General features: G+C 40.7%; 1 protein-coding gene across 2 annotated transcripts; it reads left to right on the forward strand.

Annotated features, from left to right (window-relative positions):
• Positions 1-752: 752 nt before the first annotated feature.
• On the forward strand, positions 753-9,425 carry tbata (thymus, brain and testes associated). 2 transcript variants are annotated; one of them, XM_028969964.1, is made up of 9 exons: positions 753-809; positions 1,055-1,301; positions 2,604-2,768; positions 2,842-2,930; positions 4,283-4,456; positions 4,746-4,827; positions 7,673-7,835; positions 8,391-8,425; positions 9,264-9,425. In XM_028969964.1, the coding sequence occupies exons 2-9, from the start codon at positions 1,055-1,057 to the stop codon at positions 9,344-9,346; spliced, it is 1,038 nt and encodes a 345-aa protein (XP_028825797.1). In that variant the 5' UTR covers positions 753-809; the 3' UTR covers positions 9,347-9,425. The 2 variants fall into 2 exon arrangements, with proteins under 2 accessions (XP_028825797.1, XP_028825796.1); XM_028969963.1 differs by having other exon boundaries at positions 767-863.
• Positions 9,426-12,550: the final 3,125 nt, after the last annotated feature.

Consider the following 12,550-nt stretch of genomic DNA (forward strand, 5'->3'; position numbering starts at 1 on the left):
ACTAATGTAAAGTAGTTGACAACCCCACATTATAATATACATGAAAGTAATATACAATTGAAGTAAGTGGGACTTGAACCTGTGACTCTTCAGTCGTCTGGTTCATAGGCGGATGTGTTACTTTATGGGCTACTATGTTAAAAATACCTGGGGTATTTGGACATCATCAGTACACATCACACTGTTTCACTGTGTGCACTGTGTGCTGTGCTGCTGTGTATCACATGTGACAATCACTTCACTTTACTTTACTTTACATCAGAATCGGACAGATGTTCTTGCACAGTGGTAGTGGTGGCCTAGCGGGGGGGCAGTGGTGGCCTAGCGGTTAAGGAAGCGGCCCCATAATCAGAAGGTTGCCGGTTCGAATCCCACTGAGGTGCCACTGAGCAAAGCACTGTCCCCACACACTGCTCCCCGGGCGCCTGTCATGGCTACCCGCTGCTCACCAAGGGTGATGGGTTGAATGCAGAGGACAAATTTTACTGTGTGCATAGTGCTGTGCACTTCACTTTATATCACCTTATATTTAAACCCTCCCTGTAGGGTAGTGAGCTTTTGTGAACGTCTGTATGCACGTACATTAATGTCTCATTCCCTCTCGCCCTGGCGCTATAATGTGCTTTAACTAGCCGAGCCCCACACATTCAGACTGGCCTTTTGAGCTGGAGCTGGCTGCTAATTGTGGATGGAGGCTTTTACTTTGCATGTTGAGATCAGGTCTCCTAGCAACTTTGAGAAACACTGGAGGACCTACAGCAGTTCAGAGGCTTGCATGTTGCACACTTCTTCTGTGCCTGGAGTCTGAGGTGGGCCTTAAACATATCTTTTTTTAAAAAGTTTGCTTTTACAACTTAACAATGGTAAGATTCTTTAAAAGATAGAATATAAACAGTTTGTTTGTCAGTACAATTACACAATTTGTTTATTGTCATTTTTATTCTGCAGCCAGAATTTTAAAAAGTGCAAATGTTGTGGTAATTTAGATATCGGACTGATTCTGACATTCTGAAAATATGAGACTGTGTGGGCAATTTTTTTGTAATGTTCTCAGATGATGGGGTCACCAGAGATAAACACCAGCTGGGTTCCTCCATGTCCAGACACGTCTACAGTGAAGACCCAGCCTTTGCTTCTCAGCAAGGCGGTGACGGAGGTCCCTCTGGCCAAGAGTCCTGCCCAGAGGATCGCCGAAATGGCTAAAATCAGCCCCAGGAGCAGCGTCCGCTTTGGCGCCCTGAGCCATCATTCCTTCTTCTCCCGACACAGCCCTCACCCCAACCGGGTGAAACACATTCAAGGTGGGCTTCCAGCTCCTGCAATCGGGGATGGCCATTGCAATATCTGCTATTCCTATTTTATGAGTCTGCGTATAATATTGTGTTGCAGAAACTGAACATTTTGTACGGCCCCATTGTGTTTGCGGGACGTTTAGCTTCCCATGATTGCAGAGCACAGTGAGTTGGACGCACTGGTTTTTCCTGTTCCTGGAGACACACTGGCACTTTTCCAGCAGTTTGAGAAACACATAATTAGCTCCCCTGGGTTTTTTTTTTTTTTTTTTTTTTTTGCAGGATGTACAGTTAGTTTGACAGGAGCAGTTTTGAAACTTATCAGGATATTTCCCACTAAAAATGAAATACAAACCATGGAACTGACAGCAAGTGACCTAAAATGTCATACGTACGGGAGGGTGTAAAATATCAGAAGGTCGTCAAATAAAAATGATACAGACATTCCACCTCAGCATGACTGTGTTGTTAGGCTGTGGATCCACGTAATGCGGTTCCGGCTGCACAGTGGTGCTCTGGTCAGGACCATACCCCCTGTGATGACTGGGATGCACTACATAGCAGGAGACTGACCACAGTTTGCAACTGAAAACCCCTCAAATTGGTACCGTTACATAGTTTCAGTGGCTGGTGGGTGTTTTTGAATCAATGATTGCATTGAAATCGTTCAGTCTCGAGTCCTGCGTAGATGTACGTGCATCAGAGGTCACTGCTGTGAACGCATTTGAATAAATCACTGATTGCGTGTGGTTGTACGGAAGACCGTCGATCAAAAACCGGGCAGAGGTTGTAGAGTTGTACTTCTCTTCCAGTAGGTGGCGAGAGTACAGGCTTATTTAATGAGGTTGGAGGCGGCAGGGAGGGCTTGTTTTGCGTTTTAAAGAACAGAATGGTTGACTTAGTAACCGGTGGAGGCAAATTCAACCTAACAAACTCTGAAATGTTGGGGGAATTGCAAGGGGAGCTACACCAATGAATTAATATAAGGTTAACCAAGTAGCTCTTTGTGAAACAATTAAGGAAACAAGACTAGTTACAACCCTAATTTCATACCTCTGTTAACCCAAGTAAACACATGGTGACATATTCACTCCAAATAATGTAAACTTAACACTTTTTTCACTTTCCTAAATAGTCTATATTGTATTTGTTGTGGCAGTAAAAAGGCAATGAAAACTCTGAACAAGTGAGTTCATTTATTTTCTGCATCCTGACAACTGTCTTTTGGTTGTAGTTGGGTGGGGGGCGTGGCTCTAGAGGCACAGGAGCTTGGGTATTGAGTATTTAAACTTTTTTTTTTCCCGTTCGCAGGCCTTAACGGGAGCCCTGTGTGCATCGTGAACGATGACTGGTACCTCCACACCCCTCTGTATCCCCACCCCCTCATTAAAAGCCAGGTGAACAGGTCCTTCCCAGGTTTACCGGGCCCTCAGCCGCCCTTCGGGGCTCTCAACATCAACTCCAAGTCTGGGTCAGGTGAGTGCTGCCAAAAGTCGGCCTCACGCAACACGCCGGCTCCATAATTCAACCTTTCATACTTTTCACACAGCGCTTTTGTCAGAGGCATGGAAAGAAGAGCTGAAGTATCTCGCTGCAAAAGTGAGCATGTCGACACAACCCCCAAAAAGCAAAAAAGATGTAGGTATTTCCATGTCCTTCCTCTGACGAAAGTGTGCTGCACCATTTTTAAAGAGCACGGGGCAATTTTGCTAGTGTAAGATGAAAAATGTCCTCAGATTTCCTCAGAAAGTGAAGTGATTGTGAAACAAAGTGAAGTGATGGTCACATGTGATACACAGCAGCACAGTACACGGTGCACACAGTGAAATGTGTCCTCTGCATGTATCCCATCACCCTGAGTGAGCAGTGGGCAGCAAAGACAGGCGCCCGGGGAGCAGTGTGTGGGGACGGTGCTCTTGCTCAGTGGCACCTCAGTGGATCAGGATTCGAACCGGCAACCTCCTGATTACAGGGCCGCTTCCTTAACCGCTAGGCCACCACTGCCACACAACAGCACAGCTCGCACAACGAAATGTGTTCTCTGTGTTTAACCCGTCATCTGTTTCCTAGCCCGTTAGGCCACCGCTGCTTAGACCACGAGTAGATAAAAGAACAATAACCCATATTTACATTATCCAGAGCGCCTTACGCAGCAACAGGGACAGTCCCAGGGACACAATGGTATTAAGTTAGGTTTAAACGTGTGACTTTGTGGTCTTCTGGTTCTTAGGCGAATGTGTTACCGACTAGACCACTACCACCCACCACTTGGCCGTTAAGAAAAGAATCTAATTACCCTTTTTCTTGGCATGTAGTTATTTCTGCCACCCAGAACACGACATTTAATGAGGATTTAATGAACAGCAGAGTTTAAAATTCAGCTCGCAGTCATGCGGCTTCCTTATTCTGTCAAACAGGCACAAGCTTCATTAAATATAAAGTTGCATTTTTGTTTTGACCTTATACTAGACGTGCAAGCCCTGCACTTAGCGCTTAGCACTGCGCTTGAATGTCATTCAGGTGGTGTGTTACAGTAGTGGTTCCCAACTTGGGGTCCATGACCCCCCCTTCAGGGGGCGCTAGAGATCGCAGGGGGTCCGCACAATTTAATCTGTGCTGAGTTTGTGAGGCTACTAACATGATATTTGTAAACATTACATTTACAAAATCCCTATATTACATCCAATAGGATAGTAAAATTCTGTATAATCCGAATCAAAAAATGTTTGGTCCACATTTAAATTCAATTAAATCCACAAGGAGAATAAGAACAAAAACCTACAACGGCTATTTGTTTTTTGCAAATAAAAGGTTGTAATGAATCACTTTATTCTTTATGTAATGCATGTATTGAGGTAGGAATTGGGGCTTGGGGGGGTCCTAGATTGTCTTGGACAAAAAAAAGATTGGGAACGACTGTTTTTAGAGTCTGCTAACAACATGAGTTTAATGATGATGAGGTGGCGCGTGTGTGCATCTTCCTTCTACAGCGCCACACGAAGGACGATGCCAGTGCCCGGAGATCGCAGTACTCGGCTGAGACTGGACGCCTCGTACCCCCACCGACTCGTGCGCTGGGTCGCTATGGCACCCGGGCCTCTCTGTGTCGTCCTGGAACCCACATGACCGGTGCTGCACAGCCACTCTATGACCAGGAGCTGATGGTATTCTATTTAGCAATGCGCGCACACACACCACACAAACACACAGGACATCCGGATTCACGTGAAATACAGTGTCAGTCATATTCCCAAATTATCATAGGTCCCCCACAAAAAGAAAAACACGCTTCACTGTCCCTCAGCACAAACAGGGACGAACAAAAAATCTTCAAAATGACTTGAAGTCAGCTGACCTTTTGATATGCAATTCATCTGCAAAGCACCCTGCAGGACAGAAAAAATAAAAAGAGATAACAAAAGTGCATCTTTTCTGCCTTCTTCTCGCTGACAGGTTCTGGAGGTCCTGTGTCAGATTCTTCAGACCGACTCTCTGCATCTCGTACAGCAGTGGCTACTGTTTGCAGGGCAAAGAGGTATCACTGCACTTCATTTACTCTTTCTGGCAAATTTATGGCAAAAGGGACCTGAAACAAACCAGGCCTGGCTCTAGGGCCAGCTAAATGAAAATGGATGTACAATTTAGTTGGTTTGACACACTCTGGTGGTGTTATTTGCCGGCACAGACCTTGTGTGTGTGGGGATTACAAGCTCTCCCTGTGTTGGCGCATGTTTCCTCTGGGTTCTCCGGTTTCCTCCTGCTGTCTAAATTCATGTACGCTAGATAAAATGGGACAGGGTGGAAAATGTGAATAAAAAAACAAAGCAGTAATCCACAAATTTCCCTTTTATTTCATTGCAGATAGTGAACATCATTTGATTTGTAAATAAACATCTACCTTCAGGCTTGCAACACATTCCAAAAAAAGTTGGGATGGGGGCAATTCAGGGGTAGTAATGAGGTATAATAACTAAATAATGATGTGATTTGAAACTGGTGATGTTGGCAGATGATTGCAATCATGATTCGGTGCAAAAGCAGCATCGAAATGCCGACTCCTTTAGGAGCAAAAATGGGCAGAGGATCACCAGTTTGACACCATGTGCAGGCAAAAATATTTGAAATGATGAAAAAAAATGTTTCTCAAAGAAAGATAGGAAGATGTTTGGGCATTCCTCCCTCTACAGTGCATAACATTGTCAAAAAGAATCAGGGAATCTGGAGAAATTACCGTGCGCAAAGGCCAAGGGCGTGGGCTCAGGACTACTTCAGGAAGTCACTCTCAAGCACTACAGTACGTAGTTACATTAGGAAATGCCAGTTAAAACTGTACTGTGCCAAAAGAAGGCCTACATAAGTAGTGTCCAGAAGTGCAGTCGACTTCTCTGGGCTCAGAGGCATCTGGGATGGTCCATTGTGCAGTGGAAACGTGTATTGTGGTCAGAAGAATCAGTTTTTCACATCCTTTTTGGAAGAAATGGACGCCGTTTGCAGTGGACCAAAGAGGAAAAGGACCATCCAGACTGTTACCAGAAACAAGTCCAAAAGGGGTTGTGTCAGTGCCTTCGGCAAAGGTAACTTGCACTTCTGCGATGGCACCATCAATGCTGAGAAGTATATCTCAGTTTTGGAGGAACAAATGCTGCCGTCTTTTCCAGGGACGCCCATGCTTATTTCAGCAAGACAATGCCAAGCCACATACTGCGCACATGACAAAAGCGTGGCTGCGTAAGAAGATGGGGCAGATGCTTGACTGGCCTGCCTGCTGAATGTTTGGTCACATTTTAAAACGGAATGCGTCAACGAAGACCCCGTAAAACGTTGTTTGCAGGAAGAATGGAACAAACTAACACCTGCAACACGTAGTCACTGGATTTCTTCAATGCCTAAACTTATTTTAAGTGTTGTTAAAAGACAGGGGAACTGTACAAAGTGGCAAATGCTGTACTGTCCCAACTTTTTTGGAATGTGTTGCAAGCCTGAATATTTATTTATAAACCAAATTATGTTGATAAGAAAAAACATGTGTTCATACTGTCTGCAATGAAATACAATTTGACGAAAAAAACCTTTTTCTGATTTGGGGTTGTATATTATTTGATATCATAAGTAAAAAAATCTATATAATACAAGCAACATATTTCCATGTAAAATAAGTAAGTCAGTATTATCTTTAACAAAAATTTTGAATTCACTCCACTTTTTAATGACACACAACTGAAACTGGAGCCTGAATCCCGAAAAGAAAATCTCCCTGAATAATAGGAAAAAGAACCTTGGGCAGAACCAGACTTGAACAAGCCAGAGGCGCCACCAGAGGGCTGTGGGGGGAGGAATTTGTTCTAGACAGGCATGGCGGGTGGAGAGACGTTGGGGTGACACCAATGTGGAGAGAAAAACACAAAAAAAATACATTTCAGGCAGAAATGTAGACATCCGAAAGTCGACAGTGGAGACCGGTCCCGGGATGGGAGAGGTGGAGTGTGCATGCATGAATTATTTAAAAGATGAGCTTAAAATGCACTGTGGGAAATATGACTTTCCACCTACAAGATAAGCAAGTCAATTATACTGTAATTAACAGGGATGTGACAATGTCTTGTAACAGGTCATTTTAAAACATTTAATAATAATAGCATTTAATTTTTACAGCTGTTAAATATACCATACATACACATCATTAAAGAAACCATAATAATAGCATTTAATTTTTACAGCTGTTAAATATACCATACATACACATCATTAAAGAAACCATAATAATAGCATTTAATTTTTACAGCTGTTAAATATACCATACATACACATCATTAAAGAAACCATACATACACATCACATTAGGGATCTACAATAGATCCCTAATATTAATAAAAGTTGACCCAAACACACAAAACTATTTTATTACAAAAACATAGAACTGTTCATAAACTAACATTCAAAAATGTAGGCTCTTTTAGAAATGTACCCTTTTCTTGGATGGAAAAAAAATGTTTGGTCCATTAAAAAGTTGTCAAATGGCTCAAAACTCCTGGGAATGTCTGTAAATGATTGAAAAACTTCATACATGTAGAGAGGAATTTTATCAGCAACAATGAGTCTTGAGTTCCAGTGGAATTCTGTGTTTGTTAACCTAAGCCTGTCACTTTAAAAGCTTCATTCATAATAAAAAAACATTTTCAATTATTTAAGTAGAGTTGACAACAGTTGCACTGACTAAAGAAGCAATTAAACTGGCCAAATTCAAATTCAAATGTTCTTACTAGAAATAAAGAAGGACATTTCTAAATAATTCTAAACAAGTGTATATAAGCAGTGTATATATAAGAATTTTTTAATAAAATGAATCTAATCGTACATTAACTTTCCACCCCACCACACAGAGAAGGACATGGTGATGGGTCTGATCCAGAAAGCGATGGCCAACACGCTGTTGCCCACCCAGCTGCACACAGCGGGTCATGAACAAACTGCTCTATCATCAGCACCGGCCCTGCCAACGAGACCATCCCTGATTGGCCAACAGCAGAGGCACAGGACCGCACAGTAAAAAAAAAAAACCCTAATCAGCGGAATTCTAATTAAACTAATTAAAGTGGTTCCGATTTTTTTTGGCCCTCTTAGTACAGTGATTAATAACGGTATTAAAACACAGCAGTGTATTTCTAGTTTTAAGATTATTATTTAACAACTGTCAAATGAGCAAATGAGGACATTTACTGTAGTGTTTTCAGGATATTAAGAATAATAACTACACTGCATTTAAACACACAGCAGCTCTGATTAATCAGTGGTTAATAGGCAAGATACATTTTGACACCGAGTAGAGCAGATCCTCACACCAATATTTTACTCTGATTATGTCACAATTTACCTTTTTTAATATTTAATTATGGCTGTTATATTTATATTCTACAAGCATCACCAGTCAGGCAGCAGCTGTAATTTTTTTTATTGACAAGCCTCAGGGTGGCATTAATTGTGAGGTATTGTCACTGCCAGGAGTCCAAATGCCTGGTTGGAACTGAATAAATATGCTGGTTTTAGTAAACACTGTGTTCAAAGTGGCATTTAATCATGTTAAATTATCGTGCCTTTCAGAGTGCATCCCAAGACGTCGGCCAAAGACAAACCAGGTAAACTCAGGACACGGCACACATTATATAGGATTTTAATGGCTCCTGCCTGATGCACGGCAGCAGATGACCGTGATACACCCACAGCAGCGTCTACAGTGACCCCATGGGGTTATTAGAGAAGGATTTTTCCTGTTATTATCATGTCAAGTGCACTTCAGTGCAATGATTTGCAGACGCACAGGACTGCACAGAGCTATGAGTACTCATGCACTTTCTCACATGTTGGTGCTTTTTAAATAAACCATAGCTGTCGTTTGTTTAATGTGTTTTTTTTTTCACTTTCCAGTAGTTGAAAAATATTAGTTTGCACTTTTAAACTAAGCTGTCTAATTTATGCTTCTTTTACTATAATGCTACCAACAGCAGGTTTTTTTTTTATTTACATTATGGCAATGATCAAATTTATTAGGTGTGACAGATTACTTCATTTTTTAAAAGTTTAACCTGTGATTAGTTTTTCAGTGTGTGTGTGTGTGTGTGTGTGTGTGTGTGTGTGTTTGTTTGTATTGTGTGTTAAAGAAACCCATCAACTTACACAGAATGGCTGCTGGCTGAACATATAGTATGTGAAAGAGTAGAATAGTTACTGATGTTATACAATTACAATCTTTGAAGTATATAATTATTAAATATACATGGATTTTTTATGACATATTAAGCTGATATGAAATCGAGTGAGTGAGTGTCCTATACAATTGTGTGTGTTTGTAATGGTTGATGCTCAAGTCAGTGTGAAAGTACGAAGACAACAAGAGTTCTTGTTGTATGATCACGTATGAAAGAGGTGGCAGGTGATAAAGTCTTTGACCGCCTCTGTTATTACCTTTCTTTGCAGAGAGGATTGGCGAGGCGGAAGTCCTCCACATTCACAATGAGGACAAACACACACCAGATGTCTCAGCACCGGAGCAAGTGTGAATGACATATCATCATCATCATCATCATCATCATCATCAACTTAAAAAAAATAAAGATGCTGTGTGACTACATAAAACAATCTTAACAATGTGATGTTTCTTCCACCTTTAGCATTAACATGCAAAATTTATAAGCAGTGTGACATCATATATTGACATGCCTAATATACCTGATTAGTTGAGCATTGTGCATCAAATAGATTTAGGGCACCAGAACGTGATCTTTAATTATGTTTTTAGCAAACTGAGTTTAAAATGTGAGGAACCCATAGCCCTGGCTGACAGTCCTCACAATCGCTAGATTTTAAAGCCATGCCTGCCAATACGCCACATGCTGTGCAACAGAAATAATCACAGAGGTTGAATTTGTATGTATAAACGAACTGACACATGGATAAACTCTCCCTATTGGACATCTGTTGATACACACCTCAAGATATATACCCCAATTACCGGCTAAATCCCAGAGTAACAAATGGGGTCAACTTTCTTTTGTCTCTATTTGGTCACAATTAAAGGAGTTTGTATGACGCTGTGTTTTAACTTAAACAGAAATATTCTTCACTCCTTCACAGGACAATGTGAATGTTAATATGTGATGCGTAATATGTAACATGCATTGGGCACCAGGCATAATTACTCAGAGCCAATTTCTCCACCAATTCATGGCTCATGGCTTCAGAGGATCTTTGTTCTGCAGCTACCTCAATCTCACTTTGGTCCTTCATGCATGGACAAATCCTTCGCTTCTGCTCTGCTTTCTGCTTTCTTTAATGGTTATGTTGGCTGCATTTTTGACTGATCCGGTTTGACCCAGTAGAATAAATGATCTTGTGTCCTGTCCAGTTCTGGGGAAACTTTATGAATTAACTAGACAGACAACTTGTTACAAATTGGGGTTTTAGTTCAGAGTTTATTTGCATCCACTGAATAAATCATTGTACACAGCAACAACGGCAGTTTTTAAATGGACCCTGCAGAGTGTTTGTATGAACTCACACAAGCTCAGTGGAAGGATTGTGATGGCTCTCAAAATCAGGTAGTTGTTGGTGTTTTCATGCATATGTGAGGTGCACAATACTGGGCAACCATTCATGCCAATTATGACATGAAAAGAGACAAACAACAAACTCCTCATCTAACTGTTCTATGGCTTCAAGCTGAGTCTGGCTGTCCTATTATTGTCACATAAAAGATAACTCCACCCTTTCACCAATGAGAAGATTTGATTTAAAATGCTCCAACTCCAAATGAAAGAAAAGAGTTGGTTGAGCTTCTCATTCTCATACATTGCTTAAAGTCCACAACTGGAAAAGAAAGACAGTAATGTCCATGTTGTTCATTCTTTTTCAAGATGGCGGGAAAAGCATAGTACCACACATAGGGGCGGAGTCAGTTTACTGTGGAGTGGGCTCACATCAGCACTCTGCAGGGTGAACACTGCCAATCTGTCGGTGTATGAAAACAGTCAAAGCCTGGGGCCAAAAAATACACAAAAGCCTTCAGTGGGTCAGTTCATGGTCAAATCAGGAGACAAGAGTTTTGAAAAAGAAAAGCCCCCAAGCATCATATTTTAGTAAATATGCCATAAATTATGATCAGCGTGGATAAAAGTAAACCTGTATAAACAAGAAACCTTAGAATAAATTACTAGAACCAGGTCCAAATCATGCATAAGTTATGTCAACTTGAAGGAAAGGGTGAGTGGAGCAACTGGGTGGCATCGTTTTCCTTTTATGGATCCAACAGTTACCAGAGTTACAACCATGCATTTTGAGGTATCCGCTCTAATTTCATCTTTTAAAATTTTATCGTGGCAACACTAAGCAACAAGAAGCGTGCTGATTAAATAAGGTGGCTTAGCAACTAAACTGTGGTTTGGCCATTGTCACAACTTGAGGCATGAGGCACAAATGCAAGACTTTGCAAAAGTTGAGTTCATTAAAAAACAAAACAGAGCAGAAAACAGGCATGGTGGCCCAAAACACACATTTAATATCCCCTGAGGTGGAAAATAATAGTCAAATTCAGGGTCAATACAGACAAGCAACCAGGGCAGGGCAAGCAAGGGATCTTAAATAGAAAATGTTGATGCATGGGCAGGTAATAGGGGCAGAGAGACAAGGATATTACACCACCTAGAAGGCCAGAGGCGCTAGGACTATGCCGTCCTAGTAAAATGTTTATAGCATTAATAATGATGTTTTCAGGAGTTGAAATTTAATTGTAGATAATATTCTAATCATTTGAGAAACTGAATGTCATAAATAGTTATCCATAATCATCTAAATAAAATATCAAAAGTATTTCACACATGCATGTATTAACATACAAAGAAAATCAAAATTGTAAAGAAAAATGACAAAATGATCTTTTTTACATTACTAGTGTGTCACTGACATTAGATTTCAGTTTATAGATGTTAATAGGTGACTTGGAACCCTTTACTTTTTATGTTAGCAATCTAATGTACATTGATTATTCCATTGATTGCTAAATCCCAGGGTCCATATTGTACCATGCGGGGGAGGACAGAATTATTTTACCGAGTAGCATTGCACGACTATTCTACTGTCTACCAGCAATATGGAAAAGGATGAAGGGATGTCCATCAGTTCACAAAAACAGATGAGCATGTTTTCTACAGCTATATGGTAAGTTGCTTAAGGTTTTTTTCCCACCCATCTGTTTTTTATTAATCTCATCCATCTGTGGTTTTTTTATATTGAAATTCTGTTGATTCACCTGAACACATGTAGTTAATTTATGCATGCCTTCCCAAATGCATTCATTATGTTGAATGGTCTTGTGGGACATTCCTCATTCCTCTTATAGGGAAGTTCCTTGTATCCTACAGATAAAAAAATAAACACAGTCCTAACACCCTTCTCCTGCTAGTGGCCACGAGCAATGGCACCTGAACACAGGACACAGGGCATCTGGACATTTTACATTTGTTGTTTCTGTTTCATGTTTTATAGTCATATAGTCAAGTTCATATACTTATAATAATGTAACATTACTACTTGTAATTAAATTATTGGACTCGGAGCCATTACATATGTAATATGTAATATACATACAGCTCGACCATTTCCATAAAAAAAAAAGGAACGCAAGATAATATTTATTATATTATTAGGAAAGCAACCTAATATTTTAGCATTTATGTAAATAAACCGATCAAACCTGCTGTAAGCTTGTT

This window comes from Denticeps clupeoides, chromosome 2, assembly GCF_900700375.1.
Source record: "Denticeps clupeoides chromosome 2, fDenClu1.1, whole genome shotgun sequence".
NCBI lineage: Eukaryota > Metazoa > Chordata > Actinopteri > Clupeiformes > Denticipitidae > Denticeps > Denticeps clupeoides.